Source organism: Onychomys torridus, chromosome 16 (assembly GCF_903995425.1).
Source record: "Onychomys torridus chromosome 16, mOncTor1.1, whole genome shotgun sequence".
Lineage (NCBI taxonomy): Eukaryota > Metazoa > Chordata > Mammalia > Rodentia > Cricetidae > Onychomys > Onychomys torridus.
This window is the reverse complement of record NC_050458.1, coordinates 38,886,408-38,911,806: the sequence shown is the minus strand read 5'-3', so window position 1 is coordinate 38,911,806 and position 25,399 is coordinate 38,886,408. Positions and strand designations below refer to the sequence as shown.

The 25,399-nt window shown below is 43.5% G+C and overlaps 1 protein-coding gene across 16 annotated transcripts in view; it reads left to right on the top strand.

Annotated features, from left to right (window-relative positions):
* The window catches only part of Ptk2 (protein tyrosine kinase 2), a 225,119-nt gene that overhangs the window by 171,993 nt on the left and 27,727 nt on the right, over nt 1–25,399 (top strand). For 13 of the 16 annotated variants that reach the window (XM_036208358.1, XM_036208351.1, XM_036208359.1 and 10 more), the window contains 6 exons: nt 999–1,099; nt 3,627–3,716; nt 6,156–6,360; nt 18,258–18,369; nt 20,700–20,786; nt 24,887–25,024. In XM_036208358.1, the coding sequence (XP_036064251.1) occupies nt 999–1,099; nt 3,627–3,716; nt 6,156–6,360; nt 18,258–18,369; nt 20,700–20,786; nt 24,887–25,024 (733 nt within the window). Of the gene's footprint in view, nt 1–998; nt 1,100–3,626; nt 3,717–6,155; nt 6,361–16,371; nt 16,566–18,257; nt 18,370–20,699; nt 20,787–24,886; nt 25,025–25,399 lie in introns of those variants that run through there. The other 3 variants (XM_036208361.1, XM_036208362.1, XM_036208363.1) reach the window with 2 other exon arrangements.

Below are 25,399 nucleotides of genomic sequence, written 5' to 3'. Positions count from 1 at the left end.
CTCGAACCCCGCCTCCACCCCTATAAAAAAAGTGATGATGTTGAGCCAGCCTTGGTGCTGCCTGCCTTTAATCTGAGTACTTGGGAGCCTCTGCCTCTGTGAGTTCAAGGCTAGCCCAATCTACTTAGTGAAACTGTTTTGAGGGGATGGGTGGAGGGCAGTCAAGGTGTCTTATGTCCTTTCACAGGGGAAGGGCCATGGCTTGTTAGCAGACAAAAGATTTTCATTAACCAGGCATGGTGGCTCTCACGTTTATCCCCAGCACCTGAGAGGTTGATGCTAGGGGAGTTGGGTGGATTCTAGGCCAGCCCAGGTTGCAGTGAGACTGCCTCAGCCTGCCCCTGCAAGCACTCTCTCTGCCCCTTTTCTTGTATGATGCATTCAAGATATATGTCCCTTCCCCAAACATAATCCAGAGCCTGTGCTTATGGGACAGAAAATGTGTGGAAGTGGCCCCAAAGCAGACCTGAGACCTTGCAGAATGTTTAAATATTGTGAGTAACGTTTGTTGTCATCCTTCAGAATGCTACTTAGAATTTGCAGCTTTGGGTTGGAACACAAGTGAATGTCCCTATAATGTGTTTTCTAAGGATCACAGCGAGTTACTGTTTTGATGTCCAGTATTACAGCAGATTGCATCATAAAAATTATTCAGAAAAAATGCTTGCAGGGAATTCTGTTTATGGAGATCTCCAGTTATACTGACCATGTGTCTACTGCTTGTCAGTATAATGCCATCACTGTGTAAGTTTATCAAGGTGATGAGTATTTTCAGTGTTTGAGAAAGTATTTCTTGTCATTATTCATAAGGATCATCAACTCATTCTTGTAAATATCCTCTAGAAGAAATATATAAGAAGTGCAACAATTTATGAATCTCTTCATGTTATGTATAAGCCATCTTTCCAAATAACCTACCTATATATCTGTATGTAGTAATCATGAGTTGATGGGATTTGTTGTTGTTGTGCTTACTGTCTTCAATTTTTCTTTATCAGGGACATTGCTGCTCGAAATGTTCTGGTGTCCTCAAATGATTGTGTAAAATTAGGAGACTTCGGATTATCCCGATATATGGAAGACAGTACTTACTATAAAGGTGAGAAACAAGGGCAACTACTGGGAAATAGGCTATGAATCATTGATTTTTGGATTTTGTTTGGGGAGAGTTGGTTTTTGACAGGGTCTCATTTTGTAGCCTGGACTTGTAATCCTTGTGCTTCAGCGTCCCATATGCTGTGATTACAGGTGTAAACAAACACACCAATGCAAGGTGTGTCAGAATGTGTTTTACTGAAGTCCAAGGCCAGTTTAGTAGAGAAAGGATGACCTTGTCAGACAGTGGTGCTTGGAACTTTGGGACAATCTTAACCCAGACCTCACCTCAAAATAACTCAGAACAGCCTAAGACTTAGTTATGAAGGCATGCAACTATAAAATTTAGAAGAAACAACATAGTAACTCTCTGGGATCTGGAGTTAAGCAGAGGTCTATACACATGCCACCAAAACCAAGATGTATTAAAAGATAAACTTGGTAGATCCAACCATGTTGAAATTTACCATGTTTGTTCTGCAAAGGATGAATAACAAAGTACGGAGCAGGAGAACATATTTGCTATGCATATGTGTGACAGATAGAAGATAGGAAGAGCTCTAAAATGTAAACAAGGCATTTCAAACCTGAGCAAAACTCTTGAGTATACATAGTAGACTAGAGAGACTAGATGGGTGGCAGGTGAGTACACAAAGATTGTTCGTGGTCTTAACCACTAGGAAAATGAAAGTTCAAGCCCCATGAGATAGGACTGCACACTCATCAGAATTGCTAAAAAGTAGTACCAATACCTAGTGGGGACAGAGATATAGAGAAACTCATTATTCATAACTTGCTGACAAGAATGAACAGGTGTAGAACTGATCACACAGCTCCCAGAATGACACAGCAGTTGCCTCATGGCAGTGATGCCAGAGAAATAAGACCTGGGTTCACACCAAACCTCAAATGCTAATGCAGCTCAGTGATGGGCTGCCTCTCTAGCATATGGGAGGCTCTGGTCTGATTCTCAGCTCTCACTAACCCCAACTCCCTTCAGTTCAGATTAGAGTTCTCTACCAAGTAGACCTGACACTTCATGCACTGTTTGCATTTTGACAGTGATCCTTTAACATAAGAAAATAGTTTGATGGTTTTTAAACTACATTTTTCATTATTTTAAAATACATTTCATGTCCAGTTCAAATCTTAACTAGTCTGAGTCCTAAAATTTCACTATAAAACTAAACTCCTTTGTATGAGGACCAAGATTTTACATCATGTGGACATTTAAGATAGTTAGCTGTCAAATCCATACAAATTTCTTAGAGTGGTCAGTGTATATAACCCCTAAAGATTTGGGACTTGTCAGAATGCTCCCTTTCTGAGAATTGAAGTCTACAGAGAGGCTTGCTGCTTACAGATGAAGACCTTTAACCCTTGTGCTTGTTCCTACCTCCTCTGTGCCCTGCCCGTCCTGTGCTCCCCATCGTCTCTCTCCTCTCTTTATGGGACAGTTGACCTAGTCTTCATCTGTTACTCCTGGTACCACATCTGACTGTGCTTCTTCGCCTGCCTTCAAGAATGAGAGTCCCTTGAGGAGAGGTACTCTGTGTTCAATTCAGCAACTGGAGAATTAGTGAGGTTGTGCCTCACCTCTCATAGGAAAGGATGTTTTCAGGGTTGCTTTGATACATTTGTTTTTCATCCGCTGCTTCTTCCTGCTCTGCACATATTGATGAAGGTGTCATCAATCCTGATCCTCCATTGATTCCAGCTTTATTCGTTCACCTCTTTGCTGAAGTTTATAACTCCACATTAGTCTTTGAGATGATTTTGTAGGCATTCGTGGCATGCACAGGGCAGTAAAAACTTTGAGCTTTCCCAGGCTGTCCATTTCCATCTGAGGTCTGAGGTCTTTCTGAGCCAGAGGACTCTGTCAGGAGGCAGAGCATAACTCCAGCTTCTATTAGAATAACCCCAGGCAGTGGGTTTGAGCCCTCTTTATAAGGAACAGAACCCCTGAACACGATTTACTTTAGGATTTAAGGGTTAATCTCGGCAAGATGTGTTTATATGTATTTCCTGGGAGCACAGGGTCTGTATCTGGGCCAGCTCAGAAGAGCACAACTTGCCCAATAGGAGTGGAATGTGAGTGTGTGTGTATATATATGTATGTATATATTTTAGATGTATATATATATTTTAGAACTGAGGATCAAACCCAGGGCCTTGCGCTTGCTAGGCAAGCATTCTACCACTGAGCTAAATCCCCAACCCAGAATGTATATTCTGTACATGGGGCTTTTGTAGAGCAAGGATCCCAACTGCAGGTGAATGAACTCCAGTATACTATGAGGCCCTGTGTAATGGGCTGTGTGTTGTTACCACCATTCACAGATTCTTCCTCATTCAAGTTTTCTGTCCTTACCCCATGCTAGCCTCTTCTCAACTCTCAAAGCACCAAGTAAATGAGTCAGTTTCCCAAAGAAATGGATGCTTGTGGGTCAGAGCTGATACTTTTTTCTTTTGATGCTGAAAATCTTGGTTAGCTCTGTTAAGTACTCAATTTTCTAAAATTAATCTTCTAGCTTCCAAAGGAAAATTGCCTATTAAATGGATGGCTCCAGAGTCAATCAATTTTCGACGTTTTACCTCAGCTAGTGACGTGTGGATGTTTGGTGAGTATTTTTTTTTTTAAATAAACTTTGCTATATTATGCAAAATAAAGCTAGCATCATCTCTTGAAAATGAGCATCTCTTGGTCAGAAGCTGTTGCAGCATCCTCTGTAATCAGTGTGGTCTCTTGTCATGCTCCTGCTCTTTTCTGCCTTCCCCAGAAGGAACAGCTGCTCGTTTCCCTCTTCCTATTCTCTGCCATGCTCTCCAACTGTTCCCAGTATGTAGGTTCTTCTCTGGCTCTGAGAGACACTGCTGGCCCAGAGCAACTGTACTTCTGTCTCTTGCCCTGAAGCTGCCTGTCTCCAGGCTTAGGAGCTGGCCCTTCATCTCCTGTGACTTGCCTTTAAACACACCCCCTCCCTCCTTGCTTTGTGGGCTGTATTGTATTGAAAGTGTGGTCTACTTACCACTGTCTATGATTTATTGACTGACTCTTCATACTGTCTCCAGGACCGTCTTTCCTGATGTTGGTCTTTGTGCCAGGAATACCTCATTCTTACACCCTCTTCTCCAGCTGGACCCCATCTAACTTAATGTACCCCTTTTCAGGAAGCTTCACATAGCAGGTGTCTCTCTGTACTCTGCTTTTCTTTTTGTCACTGATACTCACCTGTGGCTCTTGTGGGTAGTCTCTGTAAAGTGTGAAACTGTTCTAGAGGAGAAATATAACTAAGTTTATTAAACTTCTATAAATAAAATTAACTTCATAGATATCAAATAAGCATTCTTACTTTTTCTTCTGTCTCGGTGCTATTGTTGTGAATCCATTTCGTTCTTTGGCAGGGTTAGCAAGGCTCTGGGTTCAGTCAGTGCAGATACAAGTTGGACTTGGCTGTGCAAACCACAAGGCAAGATGCTCATCTCCTCAGGGGACTCTGCTTCATAATTTAACTGCCCATTTCTGCACATTTTAGCATTTTTGGAATAGCTTAAGATTTTAGAGTTGGTATTCATTGGGACTTTTTAGTTTTTCAAGGCAGGGTTTCTCTGTGTAGTTTTGGTGCCTGTCCTGGATCTCGCTCTGTAGACCAGGCTGGCCTCTAACTTATAGAGATCTGCCTGGCTCTGCCTCCTGAGTGCTGGGATTAAAGGCATGCACCACCACCGCCTGGCAAGACATTTTAATGCAGCTGTACTTTCTGTCTTCATGTAGACTTTGTCAGTTTAAGTTGTATTGTTACTTTCAATGTATGATTGTTTTTAAAGTGTTCTTTTGCTAAGAATAAAATTTAAATAGTAAGAAAAGATTATCTCATAGCTACACTGGCAGTGTTTTTCCATTTTGTCATATAAAAGAGTAGTGTTTACTGTTTATAATCAGTGGCATCATAGATTTGTTTTTTAGCTATTTTGGATTTTTGGTTTTTCGAGTGTATAGCCCTGGACTGTCTTGGAACTTGCTGATAATACTGTCTTGGTCCCCAGTGAGAAACAACTCTGTAGCAGCATGTTATTTTTGTCAGGGACTCTTTAGAACTTTATTTCTGTGAACTAAATTTGGGGCCAATTTCAGAATCTGGTTACAGTGAACACATAATATTACTTGTCTCCTTAGAGACCAACTTCACTCTGCCCAGTCTGTACCCTCCTCCCAGGGCATCATTTGTAAACATGTGCTTGAGCTTAGAAGTAGATGTAAAAGAATCATAACTTCCCTGTGTGAGACACAGAGAAGGCTCCTTAGAATTGGCCTATCCAGAAAGTACAAGATGTCAGGAGGGCTAGACTACAGAGTGGCATTGGTGGGATGCTAAAAATGACCTGCACCCCACTACTCTGTATTATGTCAATATCTCATGCCACCGTTGTTAGTGTCAGCGCTGTTAGGTTTGTTCACTTTTTAGAAGATAAGTTCTTTGGTGAATAAAAAGATCATCATCTTGATTCCCAGGGTTAGAGAGTAGGTGCACCTTCTGAGGTCTAGTCATGACCTTTAGATGAGATGATGTTATGTAAACAAGATAATAATACCCATTTGCACCTTGGTGAGGAATCTAAGCTTTCTTGAGCTCAAGACTTAAACATAGGCCTTCTTTGTTAAGTGACTATAGTTAAAATCAGTATGGTCCTGAGTTAGTGGTGGGACAGGTCTTAAAAAAAACCACTGGGGGTGTTTTCTGTGGGTTTTGTGGGTTTTTTGTTTTTTTGTTTTGTTTGGTTTGTTTGTTTGTTTGTTTGTTTTTTATAGTGCAGTAGCTGGTGGACTACTTGCCAATCCAGAATTTTCAGAAATAAGCCACTAAGAAAGTTCTGACTCTTATGTTGTTCTTCATGCCATATGAACTAGTTGCTATCCTTCTATGCTTGGGCGCTAACTGAATGCCACCATCTTTTAGGCGAGTTGCCCAGATCTGCCAGCTGCCTATCTGGTCCCTGTAGCCTGGACCTTTTTCTTTGGGTGCTGAGCTCACTGCACTGTTTTCGTTCCCACTCCACAGGTGTGTGTATGTGGGAGATACTGATGCATGGCGTGAAGCCTTTTCAAGGAGTGAAGAACAATGATGTGATCGGTCGAATTGAGAATGGGGAAAGATTACCAATGCCTCCAAATTGTCCTCCCACCCTCTACAGCCTTATGACGAAATGCTGGGCCTATGACCCCAGCAGGCGGCCCAGGTTTACTGAACTTAAAGCTCAGCTCAGGTAGGAGTGGGGCGGCGAGGGCCGGGGCGGGGGCAGGTTTGCTGCTTCTCTTCTGCAGTCCTAGCTCGGAGATGGCTGTCTCTAAGCTGGAACTGCTTCTTCTGGACACAGATACTTTGGAATTTGATTTGTGTGTCTTGTTAGTTTATTAGAGCTCTTCAGCTCTTACCCTCCCCTAGCTTCTGACTTAGCAGGGCTTTATCAAACCTGTCATTATTTTGACCCAACGTGCATTTCCAATCTCGTCTCACACAGTCCCTCCCTGGCACTTTGTGCACCAGCTACATCTGACTGTTTTCTGATTCTCCTGCTGTGGCTCAAGACCTTTTCACATGTTGTATTCTTGGTCTCCCTTTGCTACTTGATTACCTCCTGTTCTGTCTTCAGAATCTAGCTGAGATGTTCCCTCCTCCAATAAACCTCCGTCACCAACCGCACCTCCCCAAGAGAGAGCTCTTACTTTGACACCTTTGAGATCTGCTGCTGCTGTATTTAAAACATCTATTGTTTGTTCTGGAATTTTGTGCCAGGAGCTGGTAGGCACCAGGTCTCTAGGAGTCTCCATGCCCCTGGAAACTCACACAGTAACCAGATTTGTGCTGAGACTGCCTCAAAGAAGCATCTGCAGACTGACTGCCTGATGACATGTCTGTGTCCCTAGCATGACTCACCATGTCCTACTCATTTCTACAGCTCAGTGCTAGAGTTAGAACTGGGCACTGAGTGACTAAAAAAGAAGTTTGTTGAGTCTGTTTGGATGGAGCTACTAGCACTTTGATAAGACTGTGGTTTAATATAATTTGCAGGCATGTGCAGCTTGACCACACAAATAGCACTTGGCTTAGTATGTGCTGTCACCTCTCACATTTAGGGGACTTCCCTGAGTTTGAGTTCTTTATTTACTTGATGTATTTTTTCAAAAACATCTCCAACTATCATAGACCAGAATGTTCATCTAACTACCTTCTTTGCCATTGCTGTAGGTCCTTAGAAGTTCAGTCTTTGAGGGAGGCTCCTTGTGGGAGTGTGTCAGGGAGGTCAGGCCCCATAGGAGAAGTAGGCACTTTGTACAGTGAGCAGTGTTTGCCAAGAGCATTTGTATCCTCAACTTAGAGAGCTCAATAGCCCACTGAAGAAATAGTGGCAGGTGTCTCGTTTAGTGCAGTGAGGCCCCATCTCACAAGACCACTTACTGTCTTGGTCCCCTCAACTCACAGCCCTGGGTATGATTCCCCACCCTGTGACAGCTTCCTTCCACCTGTCTAGTCTGTGTTGTCCCTGTTACAGCTGCTTTGCTCAACAGTTGTGTTTGTTTGGCTGGTTGCTTTTTGCTCAACTTCTTTTCAATCTTGACAGATCCTGGTCTTGAAATCTTCCGCTTTCTGATGGGAGATCCGTTGCCCGCTCTGTACCCACTTCTTTGCTGACTTTACTAGCCTGATGTTTCTGCCTTCTGACTACCCACTGTCTCCTTTCCTTACAGATATGATATTCCACCTCCTGTACTTAGCCTGGCCAGTTCCCTCCCTGCCCCCCCCCCTCCTCTGTGCTGTCTGCTATTTCCCACTGTCTAGTCTACTCATGGACTCTGCCTCCCCCTCCATCTATAGCTTTGGGCTTGTCCTGCTTCTCACAAGTCCCAAATTTCCACTGTAAGTTGCCTACAAGACATCATACTGTCCAAGAAACAGAGCTGTGCCTTCTCTAAGCCAGCTTCTGTCCCATGTCCAAAGCTCCTTTTCATCTATCTTGCACTAACTGGCTTAGTGTAACTTTCTAGGAAAGTACTGCTGCTTCCTAGTCAAGCACCTTCCTCTGACTTCTTGTGACCTTTTGTGTCCAGGCAAAAGCTGAAAGGATACATTTAGGGCCTGAGAATATCTTTCTTGATCCCTTCCTCTCACCAAGACCAAATTCTCTATACACATGAAATGTCTCTTCTACCTGCAGAGCCCTCTCTTTTTTCTTGGCTTCTGTCCCTGGCCCTTCTGTGACTTCTCAGCCTGTTCTTCAAGTCCTCATAGCTCTCTTGGGTTAGCCGTGCTCCAGCCAGCTGCACCTGCACTGCTCAGATGCTGGGCATGGGGCACAGATGATGGAGCGCTTTCCTGCCCTCGAGGAGCTCACAGTCTAGTATGTCTCCTTCCTACTAGACTGAGGCTCCTTGAGGACAGGGATCGTCATACTCACCTTCCACCAGGAGCACAGTGCACACGTGCTTCTACTGTAGTCATGGCTATCTTGTATGCAATGAGCACATCTGCAGTGAGTTGGACTTCACCTTTGGAACATTTATAGTATGGCCAACATAAAGCATGTATAGTGTGTACTTTATAATACAGTTTATTGCTTGTATTTTCCATGAGCAATGTGCCACAATAATTAAATAAGTTCTGTTGTTGAGGTTTGCTTCATTTTTATTACATCCAAGGCTTTATTAAAGAAGCAGGTAGCCCTTCGCTACACTGAGAAATCAACCCTTTGAGCAGATTCATCACTGCATTGTCCATAACTGACCTGTGCATTCTCTGTGACTGTGAGAGCTAAGAAAGGGTACCTACGGGTGCTTGTTAGCCCAAGGCTTAGCAAGGTGTTTTGGCCAGACTTTCTTGAGTGGGCCTCTGCGATCCAAGGAAGCTATATTCTTTGTGTCCTTTTCCATGCTCATGGGGTAAACCCATGGAGATGCAGAATGAGATTAGCTGTTTTTGGCATTTCTATAAAGTATGAACAGTTCCTCAATGGCAGTGTTTTAATGTGGTCAGTAAAATTTCTCATATGCTCCCAGCAATTTGTTGTTGTTTTATGACTGGCAGATATAATATGCATTAAACATTTGTATTAGAAAAATCCTTCCTGTGCCAAGGAACCATAATAAATAGGTTTTGGAGCTTCTACTCAAAATGAGCATTTTCTAGCAATGACATCTTGGAATGAAGCATCTGTTCCACGTAATAAAGAGCATCTGTGACTGTGCTTGACTCAAGTTCCTCAAGTCCTTTGTAGATAGTGAGGGCAATAGACAAGTGAAACTACCAGTCTAGCTTTGTACCATAACTGCTTTGCACCCATGCATTTTATTGATAGAGTAAACACACCAACACTGACTTGAACAGTGATCAGTGCATTTTCACAAATTGGACATGACTGAGAACACGTGTCCAAAGATTCACAGTCTAGAGCGCCACCAGAGCTGCCCTTCCCTGCTACTGTTCTAGCAGTGGCTGCTTCTGCCTGCTTTAACCTTCATATTCAGGGAATCAATAAGCACATAAAGTTTATGGGTGGCCTCTTTTGCTTAAAGCTTAGCTGTGTGGTCATCTGTGGTATTCTGGTAGTCTTGTCCCCTCCCCCATGCCATTGTCACTGATGTGTAGAGTCCTGTTTTTGAATGCACCATTGTTAATTTGACCATCTTGTTTATGGTGGAAGTTGGGGTACTTTTCATTTGGGGGCTGAAAGACTAGTACCTCATGAACACAGCAGTGTTTGACCAAGAGGCTATGCTGTGTATGCTCACAAGCTTGAGGATGTACGTGTGCTCTGCACAGGTTGATATTGACAGTTTTTTAAAGTGAACATACCATCTGTACTGCTCCCAGCAGTGAGCAGAATTTGATTTTAGTGACATTAGTTGTTCTTTCAGGTTTTGTTCTGTTTTTTAACCTTTGGAAACTATCACTTATTTCTGAGCAGTCCCTATTCACACAAAGTAAGAGGATGTAAGTGATATGTAAAACAATTTACCAGGACTTCTGTGTTGTAAAGACCAAGTACCCACTGAGTAAGGAGGTGTGTGTGTTCTGAGCTGCTGTCTGTCACTGAGCTCTTCAAAAAGTATGTGTTGATATTTAGGGTCTGGCCTCTGTAGTGAACTTCATGGTCACAGCATCAAAAAGTGACAGTTATTGAGCACTTTGTGTTACCTTAGCATTATGCCATAAGTTGTTATTGCTGCCCTTGCCGAGGGAGTCAGCATTGTCCCAGATTGTTTGTAAACTAAAAGATTAAAATTGTAATTAGCCTGGGCGGTGGTGGTTTGAGACTTTAATCCCAGCACTCAGGAAGCAGAGGGAGGTAGATCTCTGAGTTCTAGGACAGCCAGAACCATACAGAGAAACCCTGTCTCAACTTCTCCCCTCCCCCCCAAACAAACAAACAGAAAACTGTGGTTATAAGTACTTGACCTGAGCATAGGCTGCAACTAGGCCATCAGAGGCCATTGGTGTTAGCAAGTCCTACTACCTTGATATTGCATGGCTAGCAGGTGCTAAGGTGCTTTCTTTTCAGACCAGAGAGCACTCAGTTGATGTTAAGGTTAAAGGAAGGCAGATGTTGCAGAGCTCCTCATGTCTTGCACAGTGAGTGTTAGAAGGCATGACAGCACCCTCCACTTTCAGGGTGTTTGCTGTGGGCTATTTGTTTTCTTGACAGTCTTAAGTATGCTACATTTTCTTTCTCTGGCCCCATTAATCTCAGACAGTGGGGCATAGATGTGGATATTGATGACAAAGTGGAGTCTACAGAAGTGACTTCATACAGGCTGGGAGCCTACTCTATAAAGTCATGCTTTATCCAGAGCCTTGGTTCCATCTTGAGGCTACTGGGGATTTGGGCTGTGTCTATGACTTATGGTTGGGCTTTGGAGTCTTTGTGTAGCTTTATGTTGTACAAGTCTGTGCTCCGCTGTATCAGCTCTTGCCTTTGGAAGAGTCTTTTTGGTCTGCACTGCAACTTAGCCTGATAGCTGCAGGCAAAAAGTTCTTAAGTTTTTCCATATTGTGTCTTGGTGTCATACCCACAAGACACCTCAGGAATTCACTGCCAACTTCCCTTGGCCTGTGAGGCTGCTTCATAGTGCTAGCTTAATTGAGGTAAGGGGGTGACTAGAGGAGTGAGGATGCAAATTTTCAGTAAATACTTAAGCTGTGACAAGTCACTTAGTTTTTCTGTAGGAGCAGAATCACAGATACTGCCCCATACTGTTTTTTTTTTTTTTTTCTGTTTTGTTTTTTGTTTGTTTGTTTAGGATGAAATGAGACAGTTTATCAAAACCTTCCTTGTGCAAGTATAGACAACATGGTGTCAGCCTGGTAGGCAGTAGTAACAGCAAAGTTTTTTTCAGATCCAAAGTTACGAGGTACAAATGTTGGAATTTAATATAATTTTAAGGCAAGACTTTCTTGCTACTGGTACTGGAACAGCTACACAATGTCCTTTTTTTTTTCTTTTGGATGAGGGGGCGGGTTGGAGACATGGTTTCTGTGTGTAGGCTGTCCTGGAACTTGCTCTGTAGACCAGGCTGGCCTTGAACTCAGAGATCCACCTGCTGGGATTAAAGGCATGCACCACCACTGCCCAGATACACAATGTCTTAAAGCAGTGTTGTAGCCCTTTGTGGTACTCCATTTGTTCCACTTGGCAAGCTTTGAATCTAGTGCTTGTATTGACTTAATGGTAGAAAGTACTATGCACTTTTTAAAGTAATTCCCAGTTTCAAAGACAGTGTCTCACCAACATTTTCTTAGTCTTCATGCCAGTAGGTACCTTGGTACCATCATCTGGGGGCCAGTTATTATCCACAAGGAAAGTCTGTTGTCTGTTTCCCATTGAGTCCTTCGTATCTCCTCCTCAGACGCCTGAAGCATCAGCCTTCCCAGAAATGAAATGTGAATGGTCCATCGGAATTTAGTAGCAATTTCATGCAAAATTTAAATTGTTTCCTATAAAAATTATTTATCTTACCTCATTGTTTCCCTCCATTGGTTCTGCCACATCTAAATAGTCATAGTGTTTCTCTTCCTGGTTATTTGCCCCTACTGTGGCTTTGTGTGTGGTTTGAGGACACTGAGACTTGGATTTCATAGTATGTAATTCTGAGTACTCCATAGCTCCAGATGAGCAGCTCTCACCTTTCTAAGCCTGTGACCCTTTAACACAGTTCCTCATGGTGGGGGACCCCTCCCACACCATAGAATTGTTTTGTCATAATTGTAATTTTGCTGCTATTAGGAATCATAATGTGAATATCTGATATGCTGTTCCCAAAGGGTTTGTGACCCACAGGTTGAGAACCAGACCATGTTGCAGGTACTGCTTTCTTGGATTGCACAAATCATCTAAAGGATAGACACTCTCGCCCCTCATTGAAGAGCCTGAGGTCTAGAAGTCATGTGACTTGTCTTAGCCTACACAACTCCCAAAGGGCAGAATCAAGGTTCGCCCTTCTTTACCTTCCAGGAACTCTGTTTCACTGCCCCGTCCACAGTGCACCCATCCTCAAGTTCCCCCATCTCTCCTATATTTATCTCTGCTCTGATCACTACCTGCTGCCTGTCTACTTTGCAGCAGGAGACCTCTGGCCTGATGGAATGGTATCTCAGCTGCGACTTGATTTGCTATCTACCACCTGAGCCATCTTGTGAACCTCAGGGAAGCCATCAAACTGATCTCCTGTGGTTTCTTTCTCCTCATACTCTTTAGTTTTCCTTGATACCATATACCACAAACTCTTGAGAGTTAGTGTTTCTGGACACTAATGTCTCTTCCTTTCTGGAAAGTAAAGTACTGGCGTCTTTTCTAGGTGCTTTCTCCTATACTTGAGCTTGCCAACAGGGTAGAGAAATTAAATTAGATGGAGAGAGGGTACAAGTACAGGAATGTAGGAATAAGAAACGTCAAGCATGTAATTTGAGCACATTGGGATCTACATGGTGAGAACCTATGAGGGTGTATGGAAGGAGAGGAAAATCCTGAAGCCTGACCAGAAAAGAAATTCTCTGTGGCCAGAGGAGATAACACACATCTTTAACATCTCATTGTCTATGTGGAGTTAATAATCAGACTTCATGAAAATGCAGAGGCTGACCTCGTTACCAGCTCTCCCATGAGTGAGAGTGTCACAGGTCAGCTCTCTTGCTCTTTCAGCCCTTACTAGGCTGCTTGGAGTCCTGTGTACATGGACAGCTCTAGAGTCTGTCAGAGATTAGCAAAATTTCTACTCAGAAATTGAGCATAACTTTCCAGCTTTCTTCTTTCTGAGATTCTTCATTTTTGATCACCTGTGTTTGTTCCAAATTCAGCTCTCTGTTCTTCAAGCCCAGAGGACCCAGATCCACCTTCTAGCTGTCTGCCATGAAAAACTGGGGTCTACCCAGCTACTTGTCAGCTCCTTGCACTGCTGGCTGTTCTGAGCCACCACATGGTTGTTTCTCTATCCAGAGTTCCAGTGCAATGATCTGGATCCAAGGAAAGCTTTTAGACGCACCTGAAACTAGGAGGACACTGCCACATAAGATATTAATAGAAATGCTTTTCTTTTTAATTAATTAATTGATTGATGATAGTATTGGGGCTAGAGAGGTAGCTCAGCCACCAAGAACACTGTCTGGTCTTTCAGAAGACGTAAGTGCAATTCTCAGTACCCTCACAACCGTCTGTAACTCTAATTCCAATTAATCTGACTTCCTCTTCTAGCCTCCATAGGCACACACATGGTAAACAGACCTACATGCAAACAAAATACCCATACACATAAAGAGTTAAAGTATTTTAATTAGAAAAACAACCTTGAGGTGGTTAATATAGCAAGTGAACAACAGAGCCTATTTCCCACTGTTTAAGTTACGTCATCAGAGAAGAGACAGTTACCGGGTGCCAGCACTACTGGAGCAGTCTGTCTGCTCTCACAAGCCCAGCTCAAGCTGTAGACTTGTTTCCTGCAAGGACACCCCCAGGTTGTAGAAAGGTCAAGTCCATTCCTTTGTGGTGAGGCAGTGTTTAGTAACTGTAAAGAGATCATGTTTCAGAACTGCTGTTCCTGTGAACTTGCCAGAGCAAGCCCTTCCCCTAACCTTTCCCTTCGGATTTACTGCTGCTCTTTCCCTGGGTATTTTCCAGACCCACTTAAAAAAACCCAGACTGAGTTTGTATCCAAAGCAAATGTTGTGATCCCAATCCTTTGTTTTGGTGATTAAAGTTCAATCCTTTTTAAAAAAAGTTTTCCCCATATCAGATAAAGCAAAGTGTGTATTATCTTTAAAAATAAATGTTTTATAGTTTCTAAGAGAAAAGTGTGTACCACAGTAACCCATAGCAACCCATCGCATAGGTACTTCAGAGATGAAATGGGGCCAGGGATGGCACATGTGAGGCCTTGGGTTCTATCCCCAGTACCACAAAAGAGTGAAAGGGAGGTGTGAAAGTTCCTTCTTTTCTAGTGGCTTTAAGGCAGGGAGAGCATAGAACCAATTTGGATTTACTTGTGTGTTCATCTTTCACTCTTGTCTTCCTCCATCACGATGCTCTTCTTGATAGAGTGATAGAACAACTTGCTAGGGAGAATAACTCCCCAGTGTTACCTTTTCCTTTGGGGAAGCGAAGGGATTTGAACCCCAGCCACCAAGACCAAGTGGCCTTCAGCATTTATGAGACATCTTTGGCTAGGGACTTGTCCTTCTCCTGGAAACACGGGCATAGCAGACCACTTCATTGTTGGTTGCTCCTGAAGATGAAATGAGAAGATTTCTGAGCTTGCCTGCCAGTGGGGTTGTGAGGCCAAAGAAGAAAGTCAGAATAGTTCTTACAGTCTCTGTGGCTTTGACAGTGACTTTTTTCTTCTCAGATGAGGAAAACAAGAAATAAATTTAAGCCGGGCAGTGGTGGCGCACGCCTTTAATCCCAGCACTCGGGAGGCAGAGGCAGGTGGATCTCTGTGAGTTCGAGGCCAGCCTGGGCTACAGAGTGAGTTCCAGGACAGGCTCCAAAGCTACACAGAGAAACCCTGTATCCAGAGGGGGGGAAAAAAAAAAGGAAGTCAAGCTAATTTGGGATTGGGGAATTAGCTCAGTGGTAGAACGCTTGCCTAGCAAGCGCAAGGCCCTGGGTTCGGTCCTCCAGGAAAAAAAAAGAAAGAAATTAAATATTAAATTTTTTTTTCCCCTTTCACGACTCATTTCCAAGCTGTGGTCTGCAAATAAGTAGGCATAGTCATCAAGTTTTCTAAGTGACAAGTTTTTCTTGTTCCATCCATTTGCAAGTTAACAACTTGTAAACCTCCATCCAGGAAAAACCATGGGCTCATTGCCCATGTACATTAGGCAGCTAAAAGCTTTCCAGTGGAATGTATTACTATTAAAAATACTGTGAGTTTGGGAAAATATGCTGCAGTTTGACCTCCATGACCCTACACGTCCTCCTTTGCTGCCTTGACTCTTGGCAGCTACAGAGAGTGACTCTGTAGGCCATCTGTGGGCTAGCCACCCAATGTCAAATAGATCTTTAGGGCTTATTTATATTTCTGGCTTCTCTGAGCAAGTTATGGATTCTCAGGAGCATTTGTTAGGGCTGTTTCTAGTGTGAGAGTGAATATGGAGCCTGAAGGAATAGCTTCTCAATTCTTTTGGCACTCTTTGAGACAAAAGTCTGGTGTGCTTAATCACACATTGGAGCCTCACTGGTGTGCAGATGCTCTTTAGTTGCCCAGGAGGGCTTAGCCCATGCAGGAACAACACAGAAAGCTTACCCTCTATGATTAGGCACTGAAAAGAAGATTCAGGCAGTATGTTCAAGGTGATCAGAGAAAAGGAGCAGTAACTGTAGACAGAAGAGACTGGCCTGGTGGAGCCTGAGAACATCCTAATAGCAAAGCCCCTCAAAGCACCTGTTTGAGGTCTCAGCAGATGGGTGGACAGTAGATCAGGTAATCTATTTCATAAAGCATGTAAAATAGAAAGCCTTGGGGACTTTCATTGCTTGAAAGAAAGGTCCCACTTAGCCTTTTTGCTGCCTGCCTGTATTTTAGTTTGGTTCAAAAAGTAAAAGAAAGGACTTTAAATTTTTTTTTGTTAAACTTTTCACCTTGATTTTGTTGAGCTTTTTGGTGTTTTACAGCTGTAAAGTACAGCCAGGCGGTGGTGGTGCACACCTTTAATCCCAGCTCTCGGGAGGCAGAGGCAGGCGGATCTCTGTGAGTTCGAGGCCAGCCTGGTCTACAGAGCGAGATCCAGCAAAACTACACAGAGAAACCCTGTCTCGAAAAACAAACAAACAAAGCTGTGAAGTGTCAGGATCTGTTATCTAGTGTTGGTGAAAGAGAGCAGGGCTCTGGAGATCATACCAGAATGTGCTCCTCTCTGGTTTCAAATTGGACCTCCATCCCATTGGCCATCTCCAAGAAAGTGGTCTCTAACCAGCTGTGAGCCCAGGTCAGTGCCCCCTTTCCCAGGCAGTGACCTACTCTTCACAGGTCTCCACTCATCCCTACACACGCCCTCCCTTAGCCTCGGGGAAGCTATGATCTGGGAACCTAAATTGAACTGCCCATGTTCCCACTGATGAGCTCATGAAGCCCAGTGAAGCTGGACTAGCTCTTTTTGAAATGGTGCATGTTCTGAGTGTGGCACATGTCAGTGGCTGCATTGCAGGCCTTTGAAAATTGACTGCAGACTCAGAGATAGGAGTGTGGGTGAATTTGCTAAGACATAGTTGCCCTTTTATACTTCAAAGTCTTATTGTATTTTGTACCTTGTGGGCAAGGTAGCCATTGGCTTCTGGAGACATTACTTAATGAGAACTTGTGATAGTTTTATCCACTTTAAAAAATTTCTTGGGTTTCAGAGCTCTATGGATAGCCTGTAAAGAGAAGGGGATAATAAAGATTGAACCCAGGGCCTTGTACATTTAAAATTTTTTAAATTTTAAGGTAACTTGGTGTATGTGTTTGTTCTACTGCTCCTCCTAATTGGTGCAAAAGGAAACCAGAGTCGTCTTGGAGGAAGGATGGGCTTCATGACTGAAACTTTTTTTAAAGAGACAGTGGATCTTTTCTTGAGAACAGTCCCTTTTCCTTTGAGGAGAAAACCTTCTTTAACATGCAGTGGTGGCTTGCTGACTCAAGGCCAGCTATGGAATGAATTTTGTCTGTCTGTTCCTGATTCGGGAAGTGACTGAGAGGAGCAGGCTCCAGCCTCTAGCCGGCAGGAATGTCTTTTTAAACAGTCAGGCAGATTCCCAGATTAGAAGGAGTCTATGCAGCTGATGTCACTATTTCCTGAGTAATTCTGGGTGGTTATTTACTGTATCTGGCTGCCAAGGGCCAGAATCTGTGAATGAGCCTCATTATTAGGACTCCAGGTTGCAGGCATGGAGGGAAGAGCCGATTGTTGCCACAGTTAAGGCGAAGATTTCAAAGACCTGCCGCCTACCGAGCCTCAAGGAGGCGGTGGGGAGTAGGGGGGCTGGCCACGCTCCCTGGGCTGCATTCTGAGGCGTTTACAGGATGGCACACAGCCAGGACTGAGACACCGCCTGCATTGCCACGGAGGCCGCTGTGCAGCCTGGTGGTGGTAAGTGGGCTATTACTAGCTTAGAGCAGGCAGTGCTTTAGAAGCACCTGTAAGTACTGTTGGTGTTTTCCTTGTTTTCTTGATATGAAAGTTAGTATACTATTGTACTGAACTAGTGGGTAGATCTTGGCCCCTTGTGAGTTGATCACCATGTGCTGGTGAGTTGGAGCTATGTGGGAGTCTGCTTTCATGCAATCTGCCAGAGACATGTAGCTACTTGATACAGAGGTGCTTGGGATCTCTCAGGGTCCTTCTGTTCTGCTCAGAATAAACTCCAGTGTGTATACAGTTCATCTTGTTTGGCCTTTGTTCCATCAGGGTCTTTTTCTTACCAACTGTCTTTCTTACCTAAGGCTGTTATTTAAGTACACTTGCCATTTGATACCATGGCTGTTCTAATCCTTTTGTGTAGGGCTAGAAACCTGATCACTTTGTATATATAGGCTCTTTCTCTGTGACTGTCTTCTACTGAGATTAACTGGTGTCCCATAGATGAGTAGGGGTGGGTGATTAGCTGTCAGCTCCCCTTAACACAATGTGTTGTTTCTCCAGCACAATCCTGGAGGAAGAGAAGGTTCAGCAGGAAGAACGGATGAGGATGGAATCCAGAAGACAGGCAACCGTGTCTTGGGAATCTGGAGGGAATGATGAAGCACCACCCAAGGTAGCTGACACTCCTGCCCCAGCTTTGAGAGTCCTCTTGAACTAAGTCCTCTAGAACTACAGTCTCTGGGAGTAGACTGTTGTCTGTGCGACCAGCCCCTAAGTCATTGGAGGAGCAGGCACTGTAACATGCTTACCCTCTTCTCTGTAAATTGCTTAATGTGCTGTTGCTCACCCTGTAGAAGCTGGGGAAGCCAGCAGCTGTGAGAGACTTGATGTGAAACTGCCTTTCCTTCCTCGAGGTGCTCCCAGGAGGTTTAGGTGGGACTTAACCTTTATCTTGTTGTCAAGAGAGTAAGATCTCCCAGTCAGTCAGGGTTAAAACACCAGACTAGGCCACGAGCACTAAGGGTTTGCTGTATTTCAAATAAGCACGCTTTTACCCACCTACACCCCTTTGGCTTCGATTGTGCCAGAGCCTTCTGTGTTGCTTCTGAGTTATGGCTGCTGGCTAGGTGGTGGATGGGACACTGCATTTGCTCTCACGCTTTGTCACATCTGGTATGACATGACACCTGTCCTTCTCCTGTCATCCCAAGGATGCTTTCTCCTATAACCTAGGGAGGAGGGCCACTGCCTTTTTACAATAGCCGGCCAGTAGTTAAGGGTTTGGGACCCAGATTGCTTTTGCCACTTTGCACACAGTATAAAAAGTCTTCACTTCCCTTTGATTTTGGATGCGGTAAACTCTATACACCAGCTTGAATAAATAATTCAGACCTTTTTCTGAAAAGTAAAAGGATAAAAAAAAAAAAAAAAAAAAAAAAAAAAAAAAGTTGTTCCCTGCTACATGATATACTTTGTTAGCTAAAAATTATTTTGTTTTGAAAAGTAGGGATCTGGTAACACAGTAACTTTGTGAGTATTGTACCAGGTGTTTTATCATGGTGTCTGACATCATATGGCAATCCCGTGTTGGGCTGTGAAGTAGTGAACCTGGCACTCCCAGGAAGTGAGCATAGGTGGTGAGCTCAGATCAGTCTACAAAAAGCCTCATCAACCTAGTTCTTCACAGAGGGCAAAACCCACCGCCTGAGGGAGTGATACTTTGAGACAGTGTTATTTTGAAGAACCAGATGTTGTTCCCAATTTAACAACTGCAACAACAAACTTTTTCCTTACCTACAGAAAAGACACCAACACTTCATCCCAGAACTAATGGCCCTCTGTATGGGCTGTTTACCATTTGTGTATGAGTTTTTGTTTTCTTTTGTCTTAATTTGATTTGGGGATTTTTGTCTTTTGACTATTTTGAGTCTATTTAAAGTAAGCATAAGGATGGTGATATGACTTTACAGCATTGTGGCAGAATGATCCATTCAGTGTATACAGGATACACTGTGTAAGTCACAAGTGTGTGTTTTTCTATGTGTTTTACATGCCACTTTGTACATTTAAGTGGTTACTATCATACAGCTGTTGCCCCGTCTTGACTTCAGAAGCCTATCCCATACAGTTAATGCACTACATCATTTTCTTAATCACTACCTTTCTTGGCTGTTTTATTCTGTTTATCCACTCATTAGTTGGCAGATATTGCTCGCCCTTTCTAACTGTTATGAGCAGTGTTCTTAAGAACATATATGTGTTATGTGGGCTTAAATCTTCATTTCTCTGGTGGGTTTGCTGGGTCTTATGGTAATTCTATGTTTTGTTTTCTCAGGGATCAGCCTAGTACTCTACATATCAGCTGCTCCATTTTATGTTCCCAGCAGCAGTATGCTAGGCTGATTCCTCCACTGCTCGCCTCACTTTTATTTGTGCCTTCTTTATTACTATCCTAGAGGTCATAATACAGTCACTCATTGTGGTTTGGAAATAGCCCAAAGGTGCTAGGCATCTTTTTGGGTCTATTCTGTGTTGCCAGCTTGTCCACTCTTAATCAGATGGCTGTTATTTTAGTACTCACCTGTGGGAACTCTTGTTGTGCTGAGTGTTTTTAATCTTCAGTTTGGCCTCCCTCCTATGGTGCCACCTGTAACACAAGTTTTTCATTTTGGTTATATAAATTTTATATATGATTTCCCTTTTGTCCATTGAGTTTTTGGTGTCATACCCCTCCCACTCCCCATCAGGTGATTGAAAAGATTTGCTCCTGTTCCCTTCTAATGCTGTTACAGTTTGACCTCTTAGATTTAGGCTGTGAATCATTTTGAGTTAACTGTCAGATAAGTTATGGGGAAGGGTCAATTGTTGAAGACTCTTCCCCTGCTGAAGTGTCTTGGATTCCTTTGATTGTTCTAGTTGTATTAGCAATATCTCTACTGTGAGACATTGTGTTTTCAGAATCAGAAGACTCATCCTTATGATGCTTTGTTGATTTGTTCACAGCCCAGCAGACCTGGTTATCCTAGCCCAAGGTCCAGTGAAGGATTTTATCCCAGCCCACAGCACATGGTCCAGACCAATCACTACCAGGTATATGAGTTGTTACAGATATACATGTCACTTGGCTGGTCAGCACTTAATGTGGTGGGAAGAAGCTGAATTCATTTCTGTTTTCTGGTTTGTCTATCTATTTTGGTGAGTGGAAGCTAAGAAACCTTGGTCTTTGCCTTGACTTTCATACCCTTCCAACCTCACACAGGCCTACAACATTCATCAGTCACATCTTAAAGCAGGCAGGCCAGCATCTGTGGCAGTACTTAGATCCATTCCCTCTTGCCTGCCTCTAAGGAGCAAGGCAGAGCTAATACTGAACTGTAGTTTTTCCAGAAGACAAAAATGAAATATAAAGCACTGTAACTGTAAATGAAGGCAGATGAGATAGATGGCCTGCAGATAAGTGTGTAGAGTAGTGCTGGGTTTGGAGCAGCCATCCGGGAGCAGAATAGTTAGCCAAGGGAAGAACACTAACATTGAACTGTAATCCCTGGATAGGCCCCATTGCTAAAGAATGCTAACACCATAGTGCCAATGTGCATACCGTGGCCCCATTTTTTTGTTTTGTTTTGGTTTGGTTTGGTTTGGTTTTTTTTGGAGCTGAGGAGCAAACCCAGGGCCTTGCGCTTGCTAAGCAAGTGCTCTACCACTGAGCTAAATCCCCAACTGTGGCCCCATTCTTTAAAAGGCATCTTTGTGCCATTCCCAGGCAGTCATCCTAGTCCTAGAGGTCACCACCCTTTTGATCTGTTACCTGGCTAGCAGAGGTGTGTTTTGCCTGTTATGGAGTCTGATGTAAGTGAAGTGGGGTGTGTGCTTGAGGGGTCAGGTTTTTGTCTGTGACAGAGTTTACTGAGGACATTCCAAGAGTTCCTGAGAGCAGGTTTACATAAAGGACTCTTGGGCCAATGTGAACAAAAAATGCTTAGCCAGTACTAAGGTCCTAGGGGAGAAGGTAGGCACTGCTTCTTAATAGAAAACAAAAGACCATAAGTGGTGGTCTAGGAAAATGGGTTACTGGGTAAGTTTCAGACTCTGTATACAGCGTGTCACTTTCTACACATTCATGTAGAGCCAAAGAAGATTCCCATCACTAGGAACTAGTTTGGGGTGATCGGTCAGGCCTGTGTTCTGGGGATACTGCTTCATGATAGTCACCCTCTGGAGTAAGGAGAATAGGTCCCCAAGTTCATTCATCTGCTATCTAGGCACTTAGAACATGAAAAGGAAGTCTCCCACTCCTCCTGGAAGGATGAATGGAGTATGTTCCAGCTCAGCAAAAGAGCTGGATCTCTGATCAGAGCAGTGGGAGGTATGTGGATAGGCTAAAGAAGGCAAACTCACTTCTGACTAATGAGAGGCTCTAGATACTGGCATACAGCACAGCCACCCTGCAGAAGAGCCAGGGCCTACCTACCTGGCTCTTCTGGAAGTCAGTGCTCAGCTGACCCCGAGGGGGAAATAGACAGCAGCAGCATCTGCTTTCTGGGGTAGCTAACAGTTCTGTGTGTCCTCACAGGCATGCAGGAAACTGGACAGGCTTGAGGACATGTTTGCAAGTGTCTGATCCCACTACTTTGGAAGCCCCTGAGGGTTATTTAGAAAACTGCAATAAGTTACACAGAACCTCTTCTTTCTAAAAGTTTTTGAAAGTTCTGTTAATAATGTAGGACTTTTTAATTAAAAAAAAAAAAAAAGTGGTGTAGGGACTAGAGAGATAGCTTAACAGTTAAAAGCACTTACTGCTCTTGCAGAGGACCAGGTTTGGTCCCCAGCACCCACATCAGGTGCTTACAACTGCAGGTAACTGTAATTTCAGGGAATCTAATCCCCTCTTCTGGCCTCTAGCACCTGCACACAAGTATGCACATACAGACAGGCAGGCACACGCACACGCACACATAAATATATATGTGAAAATAGGAAAAAACAGTGGTGTAGCACTAGTGTCCAGTAGGTTTGTTTTTTTTTTTTATTAATTAGATACTATCCATGGGAGTTTGAGCATTTACCAGTGCTTAGGAACTTAAATGTGGACAAGCCTTTGCTGAAGGACAGACATGTTGATGTTTGGGAATGTGAATTTCAACATGCATTTATCTCATCTCACCAAGTAACTGGCAGCTCTGGCCATATGGCATCCTGAGTCTGCTCCCTGTTCTCTTGGTTGAAGAGAAGCCATTTCAGGAGACCTTCTGCTTTCTTTGTGCCTGGGTTTTGTCATCATGTCCCCCTGAACATTCTCTCTGAAATAGAAGACATGGCCTCTCCCACCACCGTCACTCTTGTTCACTGGAGAAAATCGTTTTGGATTTTTGTTGTGGTTTTTAATCCTTGTTTGGGAGTGAGTTTGGAACTTTGGGGGGGGGGGTGTTGAAAAGGTCTCACTATGTTGCCATGGCTGGCCTGGAACTCATAATGTACACTCCTAGAGGTTTGCCTGCTTCTTCCCCTCAAGTGCTAAGATCAAAGATGTACATCACCACACCTGGTATGTTTGGAAGTTTTGGGACAGGATCTCGATATGTGACTGTTAGCTAGCCTGGGACTCACTGTGTAGATCAAGCTGGCCTTAAACTTAGGATCTCCTGCCTCTGGCTTACAAATACCAGGAATATAGGCCATATGCCACCATATTCAGCTCTACTGTTTGGTGGGGTGGTGTTTTGTTTGTTTATTTGTTTGTTTTTTGAGACAGGCCCTTACTTTGAAGCCCAGGTAGGCTCAAAGTCTTGGCCTCTTGCCATAGCTTCCAAGTGCTAGAATTACATGCTTTCACCTTGATGCCCAGCAGGTATTTCATGGTTGCTGTAGCTCTTGCTAGGGCATGGTGTTGAGTTGGGGAGGAAAGGGAAATGCTGGAGCTGAACATGAAACAACTGTATTGTGGCTCCTATTACCTTGAGTACTTCTATGATGTACAGATTCCAAAATAAAATAATTTCTTCTTTTAAGAGCAGATGGTGTGGAACTGGGTGGTGGTGGCACATGCCTTTAGTCCCAGCACTTGGAAGGCAGAGACAGGTGGATGTCTGTGTTTGAGGCCAATCTGGTCTACTGAATGAGTTCTGGAACAGCCAGAGCTACACAAAGATATCCTGTCTTGAAAAACAAACAAAAAAGAGTGGTGTGTGTGTGTTGCACACTTGTCCTTGTGTATGCAGGTTTATGTGGAGGTCAGAGAACAACTTTGAGTGTCACCTTCAGGAATGCCATCTACCTCCTCCTTTCATTGTTCCGGAGTTCACCAATTAGTATAGACTGCTTGGCCACTTAGCCTCAGGGATCCCCATCACTGGCATTCCAAGTGTGTGCCACCATGCCCTGCATTTTTACTTGTATTCTGGGAATCGGTCTTCATGCTTGTAAGGCAACCTTCACTAACTGAGTTAGCACTCCAGCCTCAGAAGTGACTAACTCCTTATATCCTGGGATATGCTCAAATTCATTGTCAAATGCAGAAGCAGAAAACTGTCTTACCTGAAAGTTTCTTTACGCTCCCATTTCTCAACTGGAGAGATAGAGCCTCAAAGCATGGTGCTATATCAGGCAGCTCACAACTGCCTGTAACTCTGACTTCAGAAGGATCTGATGCTATATAATTTAAAAATAATAAAAATAGCTTAAAAAAATTCATCAGGGCACTGGTGACACACACTTGTAGTCCCAGCACTCAAGAGGCAGAGGCAGGTGGATCTCTGAATTTGAGGCCAGCCAGGGCTTCACAGAGAAATCCTGTCTCAAAAACAAAAACAAACAAACAAAAAAACTTCGTTCATGTGCCCTATCAGCTACCTGCATTCCTAAGCTCTTGGTCAACTTCTTCCATGTTTTTTCCAAGTTCATAGTTGATCATATCTCAGTATTCTGTTTCTATCCTGCACTTGAGGACCTTTGTGATTATGTTGGACCCACCCAGATAATTGAGTCTACAGTTGTGTCCATAATTTAGAGGCACATCTATAAGGTCTTTTTTGTCCAATCAAAGAATAGACATGTTCAGAGGATCAGAGCTTGGATCTGGGGCCTTTTCTGCCTATTGTGTCTGTTCTCCTTATTAGGAGTTGTTGGTTTTAGGCATCTAGCAGAAGCTCTGTTCTATCAGAAGCTTACACTGCCTCCTGAATCACTCACAGGTCTCTGGCTACCCGGGTTCCCATGGAATCCCAGCCATGGCTGGCAGCATTTACCCAGGTCAGGCATCTCTTCTGGACCAGACAGAATTGTGGAATCACAGACCTCAGGAGATGTCCATGTGGCAGCCCAGTGTGGAGGTAAACAGAGTGTTCTTGCTATGGCCAGTTAACAGACAAAGTGTGGTTAAGTCACCTGTTATTTATAAATCTGAAATTGCTTAATTGTGATTATTTAATTCTAAAATATAGATACCCCATTTAGCCAGTTATATCAGTCCATACCAAGAATTCCAGATGAGGCAGAAGGAGTGAGTTCTGGGCCAACCTGAGCTGCATAACAAGGCCTTGTCTCAAACAAAACAAAGGCTGAAGAGATGATTCAGCAAATAAAAGCACTTTATCAGAGCAAGCCTGACAACCTGAGTTGATCCCCAGTACACACTGTAGAAGGACCAAGTCCTGAAAGTTTTCATCTAACTCCATCCACATGTATGGGTACACATATATAGTAAT